Below are 22,584 nucleotides of genomic sequence, written 5' to 3' on the forward strand. Positions count from 1 at the left end.
AGTTAAAAAAGTACAGGTCATCCTTTTCATACACCGTTAAAAAATTGGTGAAGCAAAATAATCGTTACTGAACTCTTCGGAATATTTCTAGCGCTAGAATTATGCCGATAATAAAATTCCATAAAATATATATTTCGAGATTTCTTTAAAAAAGAAAAAGATTTTAAGGGCTGTAAAGGTATTTTGTATTTTCATTTTATACTCTGAAGGAGCTGGAAACGTTTAATTTGTTATTCCGTACGGTTAAGATTCTATAAATTTATTGATAAAAATTAGAAAGCTCTGATCGGCTATAATCGATTACTCCGTTTTCCGATTAATTAGAACGGTTATATTTAACCGAATTATACAGAATACTTTTAAGAAAAAATTAAAAGATACTTATTTTGATTAATAACTCCTGAACGGGAGAATAATGACAATAAAACAACACAACAGCATATTTAAGCTTAAAGATTCAGTATTTATTTACGTGTGTTTCTTTATTTTTTTTCGATTAATTCACCGCATAAGGTTAAGAGCATGTGAGTGAGAATATGGAATGGAAATTTTGTAGCGTATAAAAAAAATATCGTACCCGACCCGGATTCGAAGTCGCAATGTTAACTGGCCAAAATGTATATCCATAGCTTTACAAGTATCATGTTCATCATCATCATCGTCCTGTCCCTACAGATAAATCCTACGCCAATATCATCATTCCTTGCTACAAAGAATGGACATACGGCTCGATAAAACAATATTTTATCCTTTTCATCTTTATAAAAAGGATTTCTGCATCTATCGTCTTTACATGCAGAAATATGGATACATCTTAATATCACATAATAAATGGATATTTTTTTCAATTTACACAATGTAATATATCATAACATATTTACCGCTTACTCTAAGTAATACGAGTATATAAAAAAAAATAATTTACATCGTTATCCTTAATTAATTTATAATGAATGAAAACGAGAAAAATTAATTTCCTGTTCTCCTAAGGATGCTGTAAACATTATTGTAATTGTATTTAAAATTACAAATAAATTTCGTACGGGATTTATGGTAATTTTAGCATGAAAAGGATATGTTTGTTGTGTCAGAATAATTTATATATATATGTATGTATGTATATACATATACACGTTTATATATATATATATATATATATATATATATATATATAAACGTATATGCATATATATATATATATATATATATATATATAAACGTGTACTGCCACAATGTTCATCTAAACAGCCCGATTAACGGATAAGACTTTAGCGTAATGTAGTAAAACGTAATTTTATTTTATTTCATGACAAAAGTAATAAGCGACTTCCTGGCATTCATAAGACGTGTAACATTTTAATACTTATTATATTATCCTTATCCTAGATTGTTGTAGCCCTAATAAATTCTGTGTTCATTACCTTCACACACACACAAACACACTTTCAAAGACCGCGTAGTGATAATATACTCTTTTAAAAATCGTGACGTCCCTATTCCTTAAAAGGATATACGTATTTTTGAATGTAGTGATAAAAATGTAAGTTTTCATCTGCTATTAACAGTGGCAGTAGATTTTATTAAAACGAACAATTAATTGATGACTGATGAGAGGGGAATGTTAAACGCATCAATTTTGTGTACCCGTTTTTATTTTATTAACGATTATTTATTTACACATTTAATTACAGATGAAGGTAACAATCATCAGCCCAAATGTAGCTTCTTAACATTAAACGAATACATAGTTTCTGTTTAAAGTACCCGCAGAAAAAGTAATATGTAAAAACAAATAGATTAAAAAAAAATTAATTAGAAATTTTTTTTTAAATAATAAAAATGTCAAGATGATCCACTTAAAGAAAAAAACCACAATCATCTCCTTCAATGCTTCCGAACACCCATGTCTGTACCTACAATATTACCGATAAACAGATCAACATTCCTGTTAATTAAGCTCAGAGTATTGGACATTTTAAGAGCAGAATTTAAATTTGGGAATTTACAAATTGCAAGGTATAGGATCAAGGAATAAAAAAACGAAAAACATTTACAACTAATTAACCTAGGCGCATAGAAATCTGTTTTTTTCCTACTCAGACAATCGATTAGATTATTAATAACCTTACACGGCATTAAAAATTGCAATAATTCGCGATTAAATTTAAGAGGTCTGATATTTAGCATAGCACATAACCGAGACGTAGAAACGTTATGGGGACAAAAGTAATTATTAATCTTATTTATTATTCTTTCGTTTACAACACAAGGCCATTTACCGCCACACCAAAATGCCATTTTCCTCCATGAAACACATCTTCTACTAGGCCTCTCCTATCCATCGCTTCCACCCAATTTTCACAGGGACGATCTCTCTTCGTTCGTCTAGCTGGAATGTGCGACCAGACGGACGTCCAAGGTATGCTACTTTCCTCCGTTCGTCTCGCTTGACCGTACCAGGTGAATTTTTTTTTCGATTTTTTCAGCTAACAAAACCGTCCTGTCCGTCCTCCTCAAGATCTTATCGTTTCAAACTCGATCCTGAAATCGTTTCCTGAGCCTTCAGAGACCTATCGGAACTCCTAATCCGTGTATGGGGCGGTCTTAGTTTACCGTACGGTTGATGCTCATCGGCGGAACGGTTCTTCCTCGATGCGGTTGTCGGCTGGAGCCGGATGATCACTGTAAGGAAGGAAAGGAACCTCCCATAACCTGCGTCGGATCCGAAAATACGCCCGCGGAAAATACGACCGACGAAGCCCCCATCGGATGATGTTTTGCACGCCCTTCGGATGGTTACGCTAATCTTATCTTAACCTTATACTTATAACTGGGAATTTCGGTGGATGAACAGAGCTAAATTTTTTTCCAAGCAAGGGTTATATCTATCTACACGTGTCGTTTAGTAGTCTGTTCTTCTGAAAGGTTTGATATTACCGGGGATGCGGTTAATCGTTCTCAGCGGTACGAAAGTGATCCTTGAAATTTTGAAGAAATGTTTTGTAAAAAGATAAGGAATGTAGAACTTATGAAAAATATTAGGACAATCTGAGTTATAATAACCGCTTAAGTAGTTCGGTTGTGCGGTGAAAATGAGCAACACAAGATTTCTGCAACTATTAATGAATTGTAAGTAGAGGGTTGATAAAGAACTTAAACATAGCAAACATGTTACAGCGTAACTTGTAATATAAAATAATATACTGTAGGTTACAGTCGGAGAATATTGATCTGTTGATAGGATACATCGTGGAATAGGTCTCCAATATACCGATTATTTCTCTATCCTTATTAAACAAGGTTATGTTGCTCTTTTTTAATTTGTTTTTATCCGTTGCATACAAGTAAATTTAATTGATAAAACGGTTTTGAGGAAAATTCGTAAAATAATTAATTACGGATATGCTTCTGATTTTCAGTAGTGAATTACTTATACAATATAGCCGGTATAAGCTTGAATAACGCGATTTGACGAACAGAGAAAATAAATAAATAAGTTAATTAAATAAAATCAGGGAACTGTTATAGATATTTTTTCTGTGTTAAGGAATAAAGAATTAGTTTAGAGATGAATTGAAAAAAATACATTTTTACAGTATAAATTTGCTGTAATTACATTCAAGACGAAAGTCTTAAGAGAATTCTGTGTCGCGTCACCGACGTTCGATTATAGAGGTTAAATATAGTTGAAATAATGAAATGAACATTTTTTAATATGCTAACATTAAAATTTAATTAAATTATCTCATAAATTCATCTTTACACATATTTTATGTATTTACATATATATATATATATATACCGGAAGTTGATAAAATACGGAAACTATTATATATCTTTTTATCAGTTAACACAATAAAATAATATTTTGTACATGCTCCTTTTTCAATACTATCTAATTTTGGGAATGAAACCACCCCTAACTGGGATAAATTATTGGCCACTTTTAAAATCGGTTATGTAAAATATGAAATGGATGCCATGTTCGTTTCGGTTAGGGTTGTCTAGCGTGACATTTTTGGAATGGAATGGAATGCAAAGTTGGCAGGAGTTTATTACTCCCTACTCCATCGCAGAACCTGGACAGAGTCCCTTGCTGCTGGATCATTCTAATCGGGCTTGTTTTTTTTAAAAGGGTTATTTTTAATCTCGGATCTAGTTTTTCAAGTTTTGTTTATTATTAATTTAGTGAATTTAAGACGGATTTAATTGCATTCCAATCCGTTGTTAAACCAGCGTTATCGAACCCATTTCATGGGCCGACCGCGGAAGGCTAGGCTTATAAAGCCTGTCCTCCCGACGTAATTCCCCTTCAGACCGTCCACTGAAGTCCTTTCGGTGCTAACTCTTTAATAGGCTAGCAGGAATACGCCACAACGGGGCACTAGCTATAAGGAGGGAGCAATGCGTCCCCTTTTCCGGAGGAGTCGCAATTGCTGGGTTATTTTGTCTTACTGTAAGTTTTGAAATAGGAGAGGTTGTGTAGAAGCTCTTCATCCGCTTCTGGTATGGCTGCCCTTCAGGACGCATCTCTGCTGGGCTCTGTTCCGGACTCCAGTCCGTGATGTTGAGGCGAGTGGTTGGTCTTCCTTTTTCTTCTCCCTCTTCTTCCTCCGAAGACCTCTTCGTTCTTCATGACATTTTTCAGTGCCTCTTAAGATTATATAACCTTACTTTTTCCGTTGAAAATTCTTGAGTTTCTCCCACCCTGGGGGCTTAGAGTTTCCTGATGTCTTAACGAAAACTAGGTATTTTTGAAATAGGAGGATTTACTAAATTTCTTTTTTTTTTGGTTTAAAAACTTTAAAAGTTTTAAAGAATGCCGTACTTTGTTAACACCGGAGTATGTGTATTTTTTCTTTTACTTTCCCGTTTAGCGCTATAGCTTTAGAAGGGAAAGTACTATAATCGGTCCAATTTGGCCACATGCGGTTTTCACCGGATCTTGACGTTTTATACCTAAGGAACCCAAAACACACAAAAACCGGAAGAAAGTGTTCGCATGTACGCGAATGTGTTCGGTGTTTCCCAACTTATATGTCCAGAACTAGTAAACCGACTTTGACCAAACTTTGTCAGATTATTTCTATATATGGGGCATTGATGCCGTTAAATTTTTTACTTAAAAGGTAAATGGGCTGAAGCTGCAGAGCAAGGTCACCCTCAGTATCTCGATATTTTGCCTAACTAAGGTCTTTTTTTACTTAGGCACGTTGATTAATAATTAGAAAATAATATATCCAACAAAAATGTTACACCCCACCCCAAACAAGTTTCTAAACTAGCGGGTAAGTGGGTATAATGCCTCGATAGTACTCCCTCTCACCAAAAGGAGCGCTAGTGTAGCTCTGACGTACGCTGCTCGGTCGTCTGCTATGTTGTGAAGTCACAGGTGAACGGTAGAATTAAATAAATGAACAATATTTAAAATGTAAAAAAAATATTTAAAATGCTGCTAGTACCGTCACACCTGCGGGAATGAAATACGGTATGCGCGCGCGCTTTATTTAGAATCATTGAATTAAATAATCAAAAAAAATATTATATTTAAATAAAATCATCTTGCGCATTTTACACACAAACAGTCCAGTTTTTATTTTACGTTTTAAAGGAATAAGTTATTGTTGTTATTTAAATGCCTCAATATTTCTGCAGTTTGGATTTTTATCTTTTAATTATTTTTGCAAACGGTAAGTCTCAACGGGAGAGATTTTTAATTAAATTTTTTTAAATTATTTTTTATTCGACTTATTTACATCAAATAAATAGTGTATCAAAATATAGTTGAAAATATTTGTTACTGTAACGTATATTGTTTAGGAATTAAAATTGCAATTTATTTTATTGTAATACGAAAGTACAAGAATTTTGTGTTTATACAAATTAAAAATGTATTATATCATAAAATATATCAAATTAAAAGATTAAATTTTCTGTTTTGAAAAAGAAAACTGAAACTGGAAACAGTTACGTGATTAACCGTACAAGAGAATGTTCCACATGACCTCGACAAATTATTTACGTGCAATTTGACCCACATATACTATAACGCTTTATTACTATACTTTAATAACAGAATTCCGGTAAATATCGAATTAATAATTGCGATTCCTTTTAGAGAATGTTTTTATTGCTATCCATGTTGTTTTTCGTTTTACTTTTTAACTATGTACAAAAAAAGAAAATACTGGATGCGCATTTCAATTGTTAATCGATTGTCGAATTGTAACCGACTGTGATCGATTTCCGATTCTGTTAACCGACTAATGAAGTTTGATAAAATAGCACAGTAACGATCACTATTAAGTGTATTTTCAAAAAAGATTAGACCCGCAGTGTGCGTTCTACTCCCATCGACCCGGTCTCCAATTTTCGCTTCGTGCAAAGATCGTTCTTGCGATCATGGGGGTTAGTTGTCGACCAGTCGTATTTTGTGAATACACTCCCAGATTAAATACGCTTCATCTGTAAAAAACGTAATATCAAGTAATACCTACTGTAATTTTTATCTATAAAACGTATTTTAAAGCGTTGATCGATCTGCAGGATTCAGTTTTTGAACACGCATTACTTTGTAAGGGAAATGTTTCAGTTCTTTTCTTACAGCTTAATATACGATATTAATGTTGTTGCTGTGCTACTTACGCGTCGACTTTGATGGGCTTTCGGCCGTAGCGTCCGAAATATCAAGCGACATCTGTTCGTTTAGTTTGTGACTTTCACTTCGATCAGCGTCTTTAACAGAGCCTTTTGCCCGAAAATGTCCGATAAGGGTTCAAAATGCATCGCGGTGAGGAACAGGAGTAGTCGGAAACTTTTTAACGCCGAAAAAACGTAATGCATCACGTAATTCTAAAGCACACTGCACAGCAACTTTCCAAATATACTATAAGATATAAAATAAATATTCTCAAAAATAAAACGAAATAATAATAGAATTATTTACCGTAAAATAATGTAATATTGGATATTAGCTAATGTTTCATCATTTTGTATTAAACTATTTGTTAAATAAAAGTACTAAATAAATAAAAGTAAAAAAAAAACTACAATATTTGAAAAAAATATCTTTTTAGTTTATACATCTGTGAAAGACAGTTCTTTTTCTGGGTGAAGCTAAAAGTAGAGATTGGTTTGTACAGTCTGTTTTTGATGTTTTCATCATTTCATATTTTTTAATAATAAATAAATATATATATAAACAATATATCTGATGTACTTCTACAGAAGTTCATCGTTACTAACAACATCAGTTCTCTTCATTATTCAAATAACTTTAATGATTACTAGCTTTTTGTAACAAACAAATGAAAGAAGTTCAATTTCGTGTGCTTTTTTTAACGTTCAGTGTCACAAACACAAGTGAGACTTTTATGATATCGATTAAAAACCGTAAAGAAACATAACAGTCAATTATACTACCACTCCCGCTTCATTGGGTAATCTAAAATTAAATTACGCTCGGCAAAAGGTTTCGTTAGGTTCCCGGTTTTTTTTTTTTTAAATACGCCACATAAAGGTTATAACTTTCATCGAAACAATTTTAAAGTGCAGATTTATCGAGGGAAACACTTCACTTTATCAGGGGTATTTCATTATAAAAAACTTCATTGTAAAGCGGTTAGTTTCTTTTGTAGTGATTTTTTTTTTATTAGTAGGAAAAAAGTAGGTTTTAATTCTTTGTATAAGTTTGTCAAAAAAGAAGTTTTTTTTTTTATTAAAAACTTATAATTTTCATCGAAAAAACTATTAAATAAAAAACTATTTTTAAAAAGCAAATACTCTTAATATGATTGTTGGTATTTTATTGAATTTTAAATTAAATTTAATGGCCAAAGTGTAGTATTTCTGTAAAGACAAAAAGTTCAATAAAATCCAAATTCTTTATTAAGGTAAAGTTGATTATTGATTTAATTATTAAATATTTGCGAAAAAGTTCAGTAAAAACTTTTGATCGGAATTGATTCCCTTTATAAAATTGTGTTTTTACCTTAAGAATTTTGCGTCAAACCCATTCTTTCTCTCATTCCTCAATCTTTCCTGATCTTTCTTCACTCCTGTTTTTCTATTTCTCTCTCTTTGTTTGTGGTATATCGTTATGAATATTTTTCTTTCGGGAAAAAGTTGTACTAATCATTTGAATTGAATATTTCCTAACTTTCTTTATAAATATTTTATTTACAATAGTCTTAATCGATTTAATTTCAAAGTATTATTTATCACTCGATACCATTAGATTTATTAATTTGTAATATTAATTTACCCCTCGATTTGTACCCTAGAAATTTTAGTAAAACTTTGACAGAGGGAGCAGAAAGCAGAGCTAAATGTTTTATATATTGTATTATAAAACGTGTGTGTTTGCGCGCGCGCATGTTGTGTGTGAAAAAAATAGTGTATAGGATAATATTTTTTTCTTAAAATTATCTTTATTAATCCGAAGGTAACCATCAGAAATTATATTTTAAACTAAATTACGGAATAAATACATTACCTGAAAAAAAAGTATATTACCTGAAAAATGAGCGGTAACCGTTGATGGAAAAACGGATAAAAGTTGATCAAAATTATATAAAATACTCTCTGGCGTGAGTTTGTTTTATGTTAAAAATAATTTTAAAAAAGTATATAGTTTTTCTCCTTTTTTTAAAGAAAATTTCCAAAAATGAAATGAAATCTTGTAGATTAAAAGAAAAATAATTGAGGAATAAAATAAAATGAAATGAAATAAAATCCTTGATTTTTTTATTTTGTTTTTTTACCGATCAGTATGGCAAAATGGCATTTTCTGTATTCTGAACGTAAAATTTTGAGTTAGAATCCGGTCAGGTTTGGCATATTTCACACGCTACAAATTTGAGAGTTCTCCATTAGTAACTGTAATCGAGTCTAGTAAATGTAGCCTAATTACTTAATAATGAGAATAAATAAATTGTTAGGAAGTGAGTTAATGCACTTTCAATTAAACCCTAAAGGTGTAATGCGGCTAGCAGCTTTGGATTCAGTTTTTTGCTTATTTTCTCCTGGTAGCACATCGCATAATTTTCTGCTCACACTATCACTTTGTAGCGATGGAAAATTAAGTGACGTATAAATTTCGATTAAATTAACCTGTTTAAAAAAATACTTATATTTAGAATTCAATTTATTTCTACTGCAGTTTATAAAAAAAAAAATAACTGAGACGTGAACAGTGGAGGTTGAAGAGGTAAGGAGGGCCAAAGCTTTTGAAATGCGGTGCTGTCGCAGATTGATTAAAGTCGGACGGGTGAATAGAGTGTCCGATGAAGGGAGGGTCGATGTAGCGAAGCCTTGTGTGTTAAATGTTTTAGCAAAGAAGAGACAAATGGGTTGGTCGTTTGTTAAGACGCGATAGATTAATTAAAACAATAAACGCTAAAGGTACGCCAAGACTAAGGTACTTCTATCAGGTTATGGGTGATACAGATCGTGGAACTTACACGGAGTAGAATGGACTTGTGGAGAATCGTGATGTATGGAGATCAGCTGCAAACCGATCATAGGATTGACAAGAAAAGAAAAAGATTTTCTAATTAATTTTAAAACTTTTTTTATGTAATTTTGATTTCAAAAATAACGATAATAAATGTAAATGACGGAGGAAGTAGAACCGAAGACTAAATGAAATAAGCGGAATCAGAATAGGAACAAAAGGTGTGAAAAATAATCTGAGTAATAAAGGCCTAGTCTTTATATCGGCCAAGATCTGAAAAGAAGCCAATACAGCAGATCCGGGAATTGCAAACTCAAACGGCCAAGTCGAGTTGAAGAATTCCTTTGAAAAAACCCAAACAACGACCAACATAGAAAATGGCCGACAGTATCGTGATATAAACAAACACACGATTGAAGCTGTTGACCGCTTTAAGTATCTAGGAGGATGGATAAGCTGGAATGCGTCTGAAAAGAAATCGATGGAAAAAAACCAAAGATGAAACTAGCATTCCGCGTGCCAAAAACACCTACAACATAAAGCCACTTTCGTCGAATTCCAAACTAAGACCCTACAAAATAGTAATAAAACCTAGAAACTCTGATTCGGCAGAAAAAGCTAACGCTAAACGGTGAACAACAAAATATGAAAATTTGAACAGAGAAATCCTCGAATCATCAAAATGACGAAACTAAGCCGATACCGAACAAAAAATTACATAAAAATCTAATAACTCTCGTTCACGATAAGGAAAAGGAGAATCGGCTTGTATTACCGCATCAAAAAGATGAATCTTAACGGACCGACTAAACAGATCTCCAACTTCTTCATGAACAGAAGAACCAAGAAAACCGGTTCAAACACGCTCAAGACAAGACAGTGTCGATCGCAGACAGACAAAAAATCAGAACGACACTGAAAAAGGAAGACTTAAGTTTTCAAGAAAACGTCTCGGCCGAAAGGGGATCCAAGATGTGGGAAGAAAGGAAGAATACTGTGAAGGAATGAAAATATATTGAAAAATGAAAAAAAAACAACGCACGCAATAATACATTGATCTAATGTACCTATAGTCGGATGAATTCGAAACAAAACAAAAGAAGACATACTATTTTTCCTTTATCGCGAATAATATTAAATAAGTTGTTTTTCATCTTACTAAAACTTCGCACATACATTTCTTTTCAGCTATTCATAGAGCGCCAGATTCGTAGTTTTTAAAGTAAATTTTGATCGATTTAAACTTTTAAATGAACTTTTATTTATCAAATGACGTGTGTTTTATAATGTCAAAGAATTTTAAAACGTAAAATATATTTCGTTTAATCGATAAGAACGATTCGGGAAATAATAGAATATTCAATAAACTACTTCTTCCTTTGAAAAAAGTACTGCTAATTAAAAATTACTTTTAATTAAAATATTATTTGGTGAAAAGGAGAAAGAAAATTTCAGAAAACTACTCGGGGCAAAAACATTTGAGGATTCGAGGAAAACCATCGTTCGAAAAAAATGTTACTTGCGGGAACCAAAATTTCATTAACGTTACATTACAATATGTATTCAGGAAGAAATTAAGCTTTGTAATTTGATTACTTTTGACCTATGACTTTACCGAAGGTTGTATAATATTATTACTATCTAATTCTATAAGTAGATTATTAATTCCGTTATGTAAAATGTCTAATTATGTATAACTGTAGAACTTAACGAGTACTACATATAAGATAGACTACACTGCATGTAAGACTGCTAACATTGAAAGCTTCGTATAATGTACTCTATGGAAAAAACTATTTTGTGTGTGTGTGTGTGTGTCTAATGCTTATAATAAGTTATGTGCAATTTCCTATCAAGAAATTGTAATAGTCTGAACTCGCTTCTTTTCTTTACCATTGCTTGAATCATAATGAATATATAACTTACTCATATGCAATAATACTAATAATTATAATAATAACAATAGCAATAATATGTCTTGTAACTGTAAATTACCTCACTTCTTTTTATACTCAGTTCCGTTAGAGATTATTCGAATTTTTTTTTAAACTTATTTTGAACGAGTATCATATTTTTTTATTATCGTTATTATATTCTACCTGTAATATATAGGTGTCACTGTTATTATTTTCCGGGGTATTGAGAAAGAAAATATTTCCCTTTTATAAAAACTTAACGTTTCAATTTCAAATAAAATTAAATTGTAATGTAATTATTTAATATAACCGTAGGAAAAGTATTGCTGTATATGCTTGTTTAAATTATAATTACGCAGTTTTTTTTATCGCTGATGAAAACATTTCTGTAATTTTTTAACTGTGACTCATCGTATTAAATTTTGATACGGAAATTCCAATGATTCCACGATTTCTTTTTCAAAATATAGTTTACAGTCTTCTACGCTTTACTTGTATATATTCACTTTACAAGATTTATTAAAGATATATTACACGTTTTGCATCATCTATACAATTTAATTTCTTTCGGTTACCGCATAGAATAAATTTAAATCCGGGTTTCCATGAATTAATAGAAAATAAATATTTTATTCAAATTTTTGTATGAATTAAACATTATATATCACCTCGGGAATAGAATAGGGAATAGTAAAACTCTACCGGTAAGAAATGGAATTTTTCAATTATTTGCTTGGCAGTTTCAAGGAAAACTTCAAAAAATCCTTAATCGGAACGTACAAAATAGAAATAATTAATAACTAGGAAAAAAGCGTTTCACGGTTTACGTTTCATTACACGTGATTTTTTTAACATGTTTGTGCCGATTGTAACAAAATTAAGCCTACTAACGCAACAAAAAATTTACAACACAAAATTTCATAATCTTGAACATTTTTAGTCGTTTCTTGAGTTGTGATTTTTTAACACAGCTCAAACCTCAATGTTTTCTTTTTTATCCCCAAATCACAAATATAATTTTAGATAAATCGTTCGTATAAAGAAGTATAAATCGTTCGAACGATTTCCGCTCTACGATAATAGCAGCTAAAATAAAAATGTAGGCATAAACAACAAACAAACCCACACACCATCCTTTTTACCGTAGAAAGGAAAGTACTGTAATCGGTCCAATTTGGGAATATGCAGTTCTCATCGGATCTTGACGTTAGACACAAAAAAAGCGGATGGAAAGTTTCCGGATATCCGTATGACCAAATTTGATATCGGTTTGGACCGATTTTGACCAAACTTGGTTAGATTATTTCTATATACGGGGCACTGATGCCGTTAAATTTTTAACTTAAACGATAAAGGGGGTGAGACTGTAGAGCAAGCTCACCCTCAGTATCTCAACATTTCGCCTGATTAAGGTCTTATTTTTCTTAGGCGCATTATTAACGATTAAAAAATAATATTTGCAAAATCGCACCCCCAAAAAATTCTCTAAACTAAGTGGGTGTACTGCGTCAGTAATACCCTCTGTCATCACAAGAAGCGCTAGTGTAGCACTGACGTATTTTAAATTAAATTGCGGGTGTAAGTCGTGCATCAGAAAAAAGCCGTGTGACGAGGAATTCCTGCAACTGTGCTGTCAACGTTTTTATTATGGGATCGGAAAAGTTCGTTGGACAAAAATAACGTAACGTGATAATAGTTTATTATAAATTACAAACTACTCGTATTTTGAAATCGATGAATCTTTTTCTTCAAAGGCTTTTCGGTGATAATTTATTATCGGCAACGTTTCCAATGAAAATCAGGTTGCAGTGTTGTTAATAACGTGTTCTAAGATGCGTTCAGATCGGATATGAACCGCTTCTTTTAAAAATGAAGTTTTATACCGATTTAAACATTGTTTTTCCCCAACTTATCGTTGAGATTTTATTCCCTATTTAAGAATTTATTCCAAAAATAAAAATAATTAAAATAGTAATTGAGAAAATGTTTGCGTAAAATTTACCACTTATTTTTCTGTAAATTTTTAATTTTCCATAACTTTGTTAAAAAATTTAAAAAAAGTAATAAATAAATAACAGCTTTTTAAATATGTTTAAAAAATTGGGTTACGTTAGTATTTGTAGTTTAATTATTAAAATATCGGAGAATAGTTTATTCGATAAAGGCGCTGATATTTTTCCCCTATTGTTTGTTTCAATATGGAGAACATTAAAGAAAAAGACATTCCAATAGACTCCAGAAAAGAATTTTTTTTGTAAACAGTAGTATTTAACAATACTATGACGGTATGAGATTATAATTTCATTTAAGAATTAGGTCGAAAAATAATTTTAAAAAGAATAGGAATTTCCATTAAAACTGCTGGCAATTTCGACTTTCTATTAGAAAAGAACCTAAGCGACTCCACATCGATCCATAACGGAACAGCTATGCAGATAAATTTTCTTAATTATGTTGTTAGTTAATGTGAATCTACTTTAACTACTGAGATTGTTTTACGGTTGTAACGGAAATTTTTGTTTACTTTACATCCCTTTTTTTCACCTGATGTTTACTTACGATTACGAAATTAAAAAAGATACTTACAGCAATAATATTATTAATACGCAAAATTTTGTGAAAAATGAATGAATTAAACCTTTATTTCCCTTGAACAAAAAAATAAGTATAATATGTAATTAGCAAATACAGCATAACCTGTGCGTAACTTCGAATCATTTTATGAAAAGGGAATATGAAAATTTATACTATTTTTTAAAATAAATTGTAGCAACCAAAAGTTCTTACAGACATAAATTTATTTGTTAAAGTTTGAGGTCGATTAAAATTTAAATATATTATTTTACAAACGACGAAAGAATAAAAAAAATTTAATATTATACTACAACAAATGAACACCCGTTCATTAAAATTCAACATCCTAGATCAAGAAGGTACAAGACAATATGAAGATGATGTAAATAATATTTATATTGTCGTACACTTCTATTGTTATATCTGTTTTGTTGTTAACATTATTTCGTAACGATGTAAAATAGTAAAAAATAATCTTAGTATATTATATTATGAATATAATTACAATTATAAATTTACCCTTAAGAAATTTGCCTTGCTTAGTTTGGATTAGCACCGTTATACGACTTTATATACCAAACCAAAACGTAACTAACATCGGATTAGAAAATAACTAATCGTGTATCATTTAGACAGGATGCAAAAACACGTTTAGATTAGCGATTCGTTCACATTATTTGTCAACATCCACTCCTCTATTTCTTTAAGAAGTTTTTTGTTCGCTCTTCTATACATAAATTTAGCAGGAATAACATTTATACGGAAATATACGTGAAATGTCTTCTGCAGACCGATAGGTACTTTCGGGAAAATTATATAAGGTTATAATAGACCGGTATTAAAGAGGTTTATATTTTTCTTAATAGATAAAACAATGATTTTGACGTAGAATTCTCATTGTTAACAGGTTAAATTCCCGGAATAGGTCAGCTGTATAGTAACGTCTGGGCCTATTTAAGGCTGCTTTTGAAGAGAGTGAGCTTTATTAAAGTGCACGTTTCTTGCCTCGCCGCGTGAACGTTTTCCATAGTGCAATATTGACTGGACATACGTAAAACATATAATTTTAGCGATACTGTTTTAGTGGAGTTAAGAATTAAGTGTTTAATTCTTTTGCACAAATTGTGCGCAAAAGGTGAGGGTCTATTCGATGTCAAAATATTTTATTTTATTTGTTTTTTCTAGTTTGGGAACAGACGTGGAGTTTAAGTTGGCCTTTGCAGTTTATTGAATGCACTGTTAAAATCCAAATATAATACAAATTTGTCGATAATCGATGTAGTAATTTACTTTTATTTAAATGGCTGCCAAATTAACACCAAAAAGGTCATTACATTTTTTAAAAGCCGAGTGAAAAACTTTGTTTTTAAACATAACTTAATTAATAATAGGTCGCCTAATATTTTAACGATGATTTTGAACGTTAAAATTACATTAACAGAAAAACATTTGAAAAACCTCCCCTTTTTCAGTTCTGTTTTTCGAAAATGTACACAACAAGAAGGAGTTCTTTTTATGCTTATTTTTCCGTAATTCTTTTCAGTTAATTCGACACTAACGCAAAAAAGAACGTTTAATCTTTTTTTCTATCAAATGATAACGTCTCAAAAATTAGCTTTTTCTTTCCTGTCGGTGTGTTTTCTAAATAGATTATAAATTTTTCTTCTGTTTGAAGTTTTTCAAAACAAAATTAAATTTAAAGATAAGTAATAATACGATTGGTACAGAGTTTATTATTTTATACAACTAAGAATTTTATATTTATACTTTTTACTATTTGCTGCATTTTATTTTTTATTTTATTGTACGATTCATTCATTTTTGTGGATACAATTTTTTTTTAAATTAACACATTTTCTGTTTTGTCGTTGATTCATTTATATTTACTGTTATACATGAAAGTAGGAATTAAGAAAGTCATTAATGGTTTTTAAATTTTAATTGGAAAAAATAAAGTAAATGTAGCTTATAAGTAAAACGTTAGAAAATATAATTTGATTGTAATTTAATCGTCTATTTATTTGCTAGCGAGAAATCCACTTTATTACTTTTAAATAAATGAATTTTATAAAAAAAAATATTTTATTTTACAATAAGAAGTGAATTGAAATCTAAATTCTATTTAGCGGTTTAATGTAGTTAATTGTATCTGTTGAAACTTATGAACTGCTTGTTGTGGATTCTTATCGAGCGACTAAGTCCCGATTAACGGATTAGTACTGAATAGTTTATTTTATTGGTAGTGACTATCGGCAGCCCCTAATCGCGCACCGAATTCCTGGATGTAAAAATCATTACACTCTAGACTAGAGCTGTTTATAAAAGAGGATCTGCGTACCGTTTACCCGACTTAATGCAAACTTAGGTAATTTTGTAATAATACGAAAACGCTAATTAAAAAAGAAACGCAAATCTGATAATACTAAATTATAAGAATACAAACGATTCATTAAAATCGTAAAATTTTACTTATAAAATTTAAGTTTCAAATTTAATTATTGAATTGTTATTAATTATCAATATTTAATTATTGAAGAATACCTTTGCATATTTACTTACGATTTTTAAGAAATCATTTCGACTTGGTCATAGGTTTCGTAACAGGTTTGTTTATATTTTTCAATTTGATGTAAGCGTATGTGTTTGAAATTGTAAAAAAATATTAACAAAACTATTTAAACAACGGTGGACTTTCCGTTAAATCGTAAGTGAAATGATTCTTGGCAGTCGATTTTTCTAATCTTGCTGAGAAACTGGCCCGTATCGTTAGTAGGAACGCTGCATTTTTCGACATATATGTATCGATCAAATAATCCGAATATCGTTTTAGTCTTTCGTCTTGCGGCTAGTAAATTTCCCACCGTCCAAAATCATGCCTCGTTCACTTTTTTTCAAAAACTAGATCCGCGACACTAATTCAGTCGAACATATCACCTTACAGTACAAAAAATTGACAGAAATATTAGTGAAATTATAAATATTGACAAGGAAGCGGTGGGATCTCCGAACACCGGGGATTTCAATATCAAAATAATTTTCTTCGGGTAAATTATAAATATAACATATTTTTCAGATAATAACGAGTTAATTTACGGTAGATTAATAATAAAGTGGTAGGCAGTGAAAGGGTAAAAGGAAAATGACCGAGTGGACAGTCGTAATACCCGTAATTATTCGGTAAGTTAAAAGTCGGTAAATTAATAAAATATTTATGTCGTTTTGTTTTTACATACCATTTTTTTTGTTGGATGTTAGATTTTTGTATCGCTCTTAGTGCACAGCTCGAAAACAATACAGTATAGGATACAAAGATTTTGCGTAATTTAAGTACAATTAAAAAAAAAAGCGAATAATAGTAAATGAAAAACAAACATACAATAATATAGTTCTACAATGAAAATATATCGTAATCCAGAACGCGTATAACTTTCCTGTGCCTAAAATAGGTGTTTTAAGGTAAGAACATGTATAACTATTTTTACGACTCGGTTTCAGATTATTGATGTATGTAACAAATAATTTTACAATAAAATAATTTTCTGAATACGACTTTTTTAAATTTTATTTTTATTTATTTATTTTATACGTATGAATACCTAAATAAGTATTTTTCTTCGTTGTTTATTTAAGAACGTAAGTAAAACAAATTTAAAAAATTAAATTGCACTAAAAACTGATTTCAACCTGAAATATCTTTAAACATTGAAAAAAGATAAATAATTTTGGTGTTTTTTTTTTTTTTAATTTAAATTGCACGCCACATTAAAACCAAAAATCAAACTAAATCATAATTTAGAGTTAACATCTAAAGGTTGAAATAATAAAAAGAAATTAAAGTACAATTTTTTCGTTTTTTTTGTCAAATTTTTTAAAACTAATTTTTAATTTTTGCCTTTTTCAAGTGTTATTTATTAAGAATTTCGGTAAGGTTAACAAAACGCTGCTCGTATGAAAACAAGTCGTTTCCAAATACACAAAGTGAAGTAACGAACGTGAACCAAAACTATCCAATTATAGAAATATATAATTGTTTATATATATACACTTTAACTTTTACAAATTATTTTCTTATATATTTATGAAAAAATTCTTTCATCAGAATCACAAACTGTATATCATTACCTAATAATAATTTATGACTAAATAAGGAATTAAGATTAAAAAAAAATCGTGTGTGTAGGCAATTTAATGAAAATTTTCAGTAAAAAGATTTAAGTGATTTATAAAAAAAATATACAGAACGCCAGAGAAATTTGTTTTTAAATGTATCTAATCCTGGTTCACGTGGTAAAAAGTAAGGTATGAACGTACGTTAAAAAGAAAACCGGTTGAATTGTCTCCTTTTTTGAAAATATTTTATAATTATTATTAAGTTGTCCATGTAATCGTATTTATTACTTTTCGTTTAACAAATTCTCTACCTAAGTAATCCGAAAGAACATATTAATATAGGATTAGCGGTAGAATTTTCTCCACAAAATTAAAAAACAAAAGAATCATGAAAATAATTTAGTCGATTTAAGGTTAAATGTACCCCTCAAAAAATAATACTTACGGGTCGAATTCATAACTTATTCTTGCTTAGTTTTTTACGGAAAAAACAAATTAAGTTAATTTGAAATATAGTAATTATTTAATAATAATAATTAAAATTTGACTTACCTTAGTCGCATGCATTTGCAAAAAGGTAGCGATGCCAGCACGTACACGATTTTTAACACCTCTTATAGTACCTTTAGAACTTTTTATCGTAGACGTTTCAGATATTTCACCGTCTTTATAATTTTTACATCCGGCAAAATAATCCACCATCATTAATTCATCTTCATTAACAACACTACCGTTTTTTATTACTTTATTTTTATTATTATTATTTACATTAAAATTATTATCAAAATTATTTTCGTTTAAATGAAATTTATAAAAACTATCAAAATTTTCACTGTTATTGTTTTTATTATTATCACTTATTATTATCGAAGATACACAATCGTTGCGTCGTTCTTCGTACGTTCTTTCTTCTATTACCGGTGTATTATTATGTTTATCGCGATCTTCTTCGACATTCTGTTCTTCTTCGACTTCTTTTCGCTGTTTTTCGTACGATTTTATCTTATTATTTTCTGTTATAACGATATCGTTTTCCGTTTTACGATTTATTTTTATATCTTCCGATCGACGATTACTTTGTTTTTTAGTTAATTTTATTATTTTAGTTTTATTATTGTTATTGTTATTTATTATTTCAAAATCATTAGAATTCATCATCGTCATCGAATCTAAACTATCTTCATCGCTGTCTTCCATATCCGCGACACTACTCGTTAAACTACTTATTCTTCGATGATCTATTGTCATTAATGACGATTGCGATGATGATGTCGAGGATGTAGATGCGGATGACGGCATCGTATTTATTGTTGTCGTCTCGTTTTTATTTTTTAATAGCGGTGAAGGCGTGCCTGTTGAATCGATATCGCTACAAATACCGCTGTCGTTCGGTGTCGATTCTTCTCCGTTTAGATGGGGATTTTCTTCTAGTTTTTTAGATTGTCCATGATTGTTAGTATTATTATAAAGATGATGATTATTATAATATAAATATGAACTGTTGGGCGGTAACGGTGTCGGTACCATATCGTTTAATATCGATGACGTCCGGGTTGCCGTCGTAGAATCGCTGTTACTTTTGATGTTAATTCGTACTCTGTTTAACGATGACTGAACGGTATCTATGCGCTCGGTTAAGCCGCTTACTTTAGTGTTACTGGTCGTTCTTATTTCTAAAGGACTGGGGAAACTTTGAACCGGTTTTTCTAATTCTTGTTCTTTTAATGGTGATACCGACGATGAGGTTAACGATGAAGAAGCTGGATTCACGCGGATCTTAACTACGTGTTGTCCTCCTCTCTCTTCGGTCGTTGTAGAAATACTTCCACTTCCAGCGTGAGGAGTTTCTATATAAATTATTTCCTTACCGTTATTACTATTAGTCTTTTCTTTCATGTAGTTTTGTTCGTTTATTTCATTTAAATTTCCTTCGTTACTGTTATTATTATTATAAAGTTTTTTTGCCGAAACTATTATTGGAATTCTATGTACATTATTTTCTTTATCCATTATATTACTACTATTATCATATATTTAGTTCATTAACTTAAAAAGAAGTACAGTATTTTTAATACATTATCGCAACTCAACGCTTAAAATTATGCATATATATATTTTAAATATTTTTAAAACGTAGTGTATTTTGTCATTTTTAACAGATCTTAAGAAAAAATGTCACTTTAAAGTTTTTCACTTTATTTTAATAATAATTAAATTAAATTGAATATTTTCCTGGAAAAATTAACCTTTAAAATATATTTTTATATTTATATATTAAATAGAGAAAATATATATTTGGTGCTAACAAAGTACGTGAAACCTTAAATAGCTTTTGGAACGTTGAACGTAGAAAAATAAAATTTAGCTAATTGCTCTTACCTTAAAACGATATATTTTTCAGTATTCAGTATGACGCCACCGCACTTCAAGCCCCCAGGGAGCCCTCACTGGGAGCAATTCAAGAAATAAATTCTTTTAAATAGAGAGGATACGATTGTGACATCAGTTTAAAGGGGATTAAATAACAAAACGTTCGACGTAAAAAATCGGACTACGACTCTAACCTAAATAGCAATCGTCTAATATTGCCTGTTTTACACAATTAGTTTCTAAAATCCAAATAATACTTAAATAACTGCTAAGTAGTGAAAAAATAAATCAAATAAAACTAAGCAAATCCTCCTTACTCGAAGTGTTTGAAACCGACTGTACAAATATTAAACGGCAGCTGCTCGTATTTCGGTTAGAGTTGTCATAGCTTGAAGTTATTCGATCAAAATTTTTTTTTGTTTCAATATACTTATAACAATTGTTTTGTGTCGATTAAGATTTAAACTTCTCCGCTAAAAATTCGAAAGTGTCTCCTCCATGGATGCTCAGAATGCGGTGTTGTCATACGAAATAATAGATCATTTTTTGGTAGAAGCATCTGATAAATTTTTTTTTGTACGTTTAATTAATGAAAAGTTATTTGCGGGTTTTCGTACTTTATTAACACTCTGTATGATAATTTTTTTAAAATCAAAATGATATACTATTCTTTCTAACATAAGTAACGCGAAAGTCGGAGGAGCGTGAAGTAATTGAATGTTTAATATATTATTAAAGTAAGGTTACGCTTATAGTTGTAAACGAATAGAATTATTTTTCATAAATAGACAGAGAAAGAAAGATTTTTGAGTCCTTTTTATACATTAATTTCTCGCCCTTTCTTGTATATATATATATATATATATATATATATATATATATATATATATAAAGTTTTCTCTATTATGTACTACTTTTAGTAAATATAGGTATTAAAGCATCAGATATAAATTTTTAGATTGATTTGTCATTTTATATTACCTACCGTAGTTATTTTTTTTATCACTTTATTACGTAAAACTCCGAAATTACACAGATTTTCGATCGTTAATATACATGGAGCCACCTTTATTTTTATTATTGTATAAACTTTCGTGGAACCCGGTCGTGTGACTAAACAAAACCACCCTGCTTGAACGGTGTTCTTTTATTATTGCATTTATTGCGTAATACTAAATTAATCTTATAAGTTTCTTGTATCTAGTACCGGTGGAACTTGCATAATGTAATTTTCAGAATTCAATTAATTCGTCGTTTGTCTTAATATTTCTTAATGCAATTAAACATAAATTAATTTAAGGAATAATATATTTGAATTAATGTAAAAAATTACTTTAATAGATCGATATAAAACTCTTTTCATTCTTAATTTCTTAATTTTAAGCGAGACTTTAACGTCTCCTTGATTGACAGAAATAGCTAAAATGGGAAGAGCATTTTGTGGTGGTAATACTTCTTCATATTACTGACGCTAAAAATCGCCGGTTAACTTATATAAGCGATAAGGGTGAAGTATTACTATTTTCTACGATACGATATATAAACGTTAAATAGTAAACATACAATTTTCAGAGAAAGCAGCTTTGACTCGGTCTTATTTTTCTTATACCTTGGTACTTTAAGTTCATCAGAGAGATAAGGAGCGGAGAGGAAACGTAAACTGAAAGATTAATGTGCCCCATTTTTCTCAAAATAATGCGTTACACACATTTTTCCATCGCCTGCACTTAATAGGGTAGTTTTATATAAACTAAGCAGTAGTTATCTCTTATAATATTAACATTTTATTATTGTTAACTACTATTACCCGTTTATTAATAATAGGTAAACGGGATAATTCTATAAATATTGTTTTACCCGATTACAAAACAGTTAGTAGAATTGTTTTTAAAGAAAATTCAGAATAATTTTTTAATTTCAATGATAAAAGATAAATTAGCTGCAAATACATTATACGGATACAAATAATACAATTTTTTCATATTACTTTCTGTAAAACGTTTTTTTTTGTGCTGTTATGTTTTTCGGTAAAGGCGGTCGCGACTGGGATGCCGACTGACTATATTATTCCGTTACCGTCGGATAAAAAATTATTTAATCATAACTACATCGTCTGTATCCGTCTTAAATTTAGGCAAGATATTTATAAAAATTAATTTA

General features: G+C 30.2%; 1 protein-coding gene across 1 annotated transcript in view; it reads right to left on the minus strand.

Moving 5' to 3' along the window:
* LOC142332165 (uncharacterized) overlaps window positions 1-22,584 on the minus strand; it is a 305,166-nt gene that overhangs the window by 266,973 nt on the left and 15,609 nt on the right. Inside the window, exon 2 of the mRNA XM_075378440.1 lies at window positions 18,607-20,286. Coding sequence (XP_075234555.1) covers window positions 18,607-20,064 — 1,458 coding nt within the window. The 5' untranslated portion in view covers window positions 20,065-20,286. The remainder of the gene's footprint in view (window positions 1-18,606; window positions 20,287-22,584) is intronic.

Source organism: Lycorma delicatula, chromosome 11 (assembly GCF_047948215.1).
Source record: "Lycorma delicatula isolate Av1 chromosome 11, ASM4794821v1, whole genome shotgun sequence".
Classification (NCBI taxonomy): Eukaryota; Metazoa; Arthropoda; class Insecta; order Hemiptera; family Fulgoridae; genus Lycorma; species Lycorma delicatula.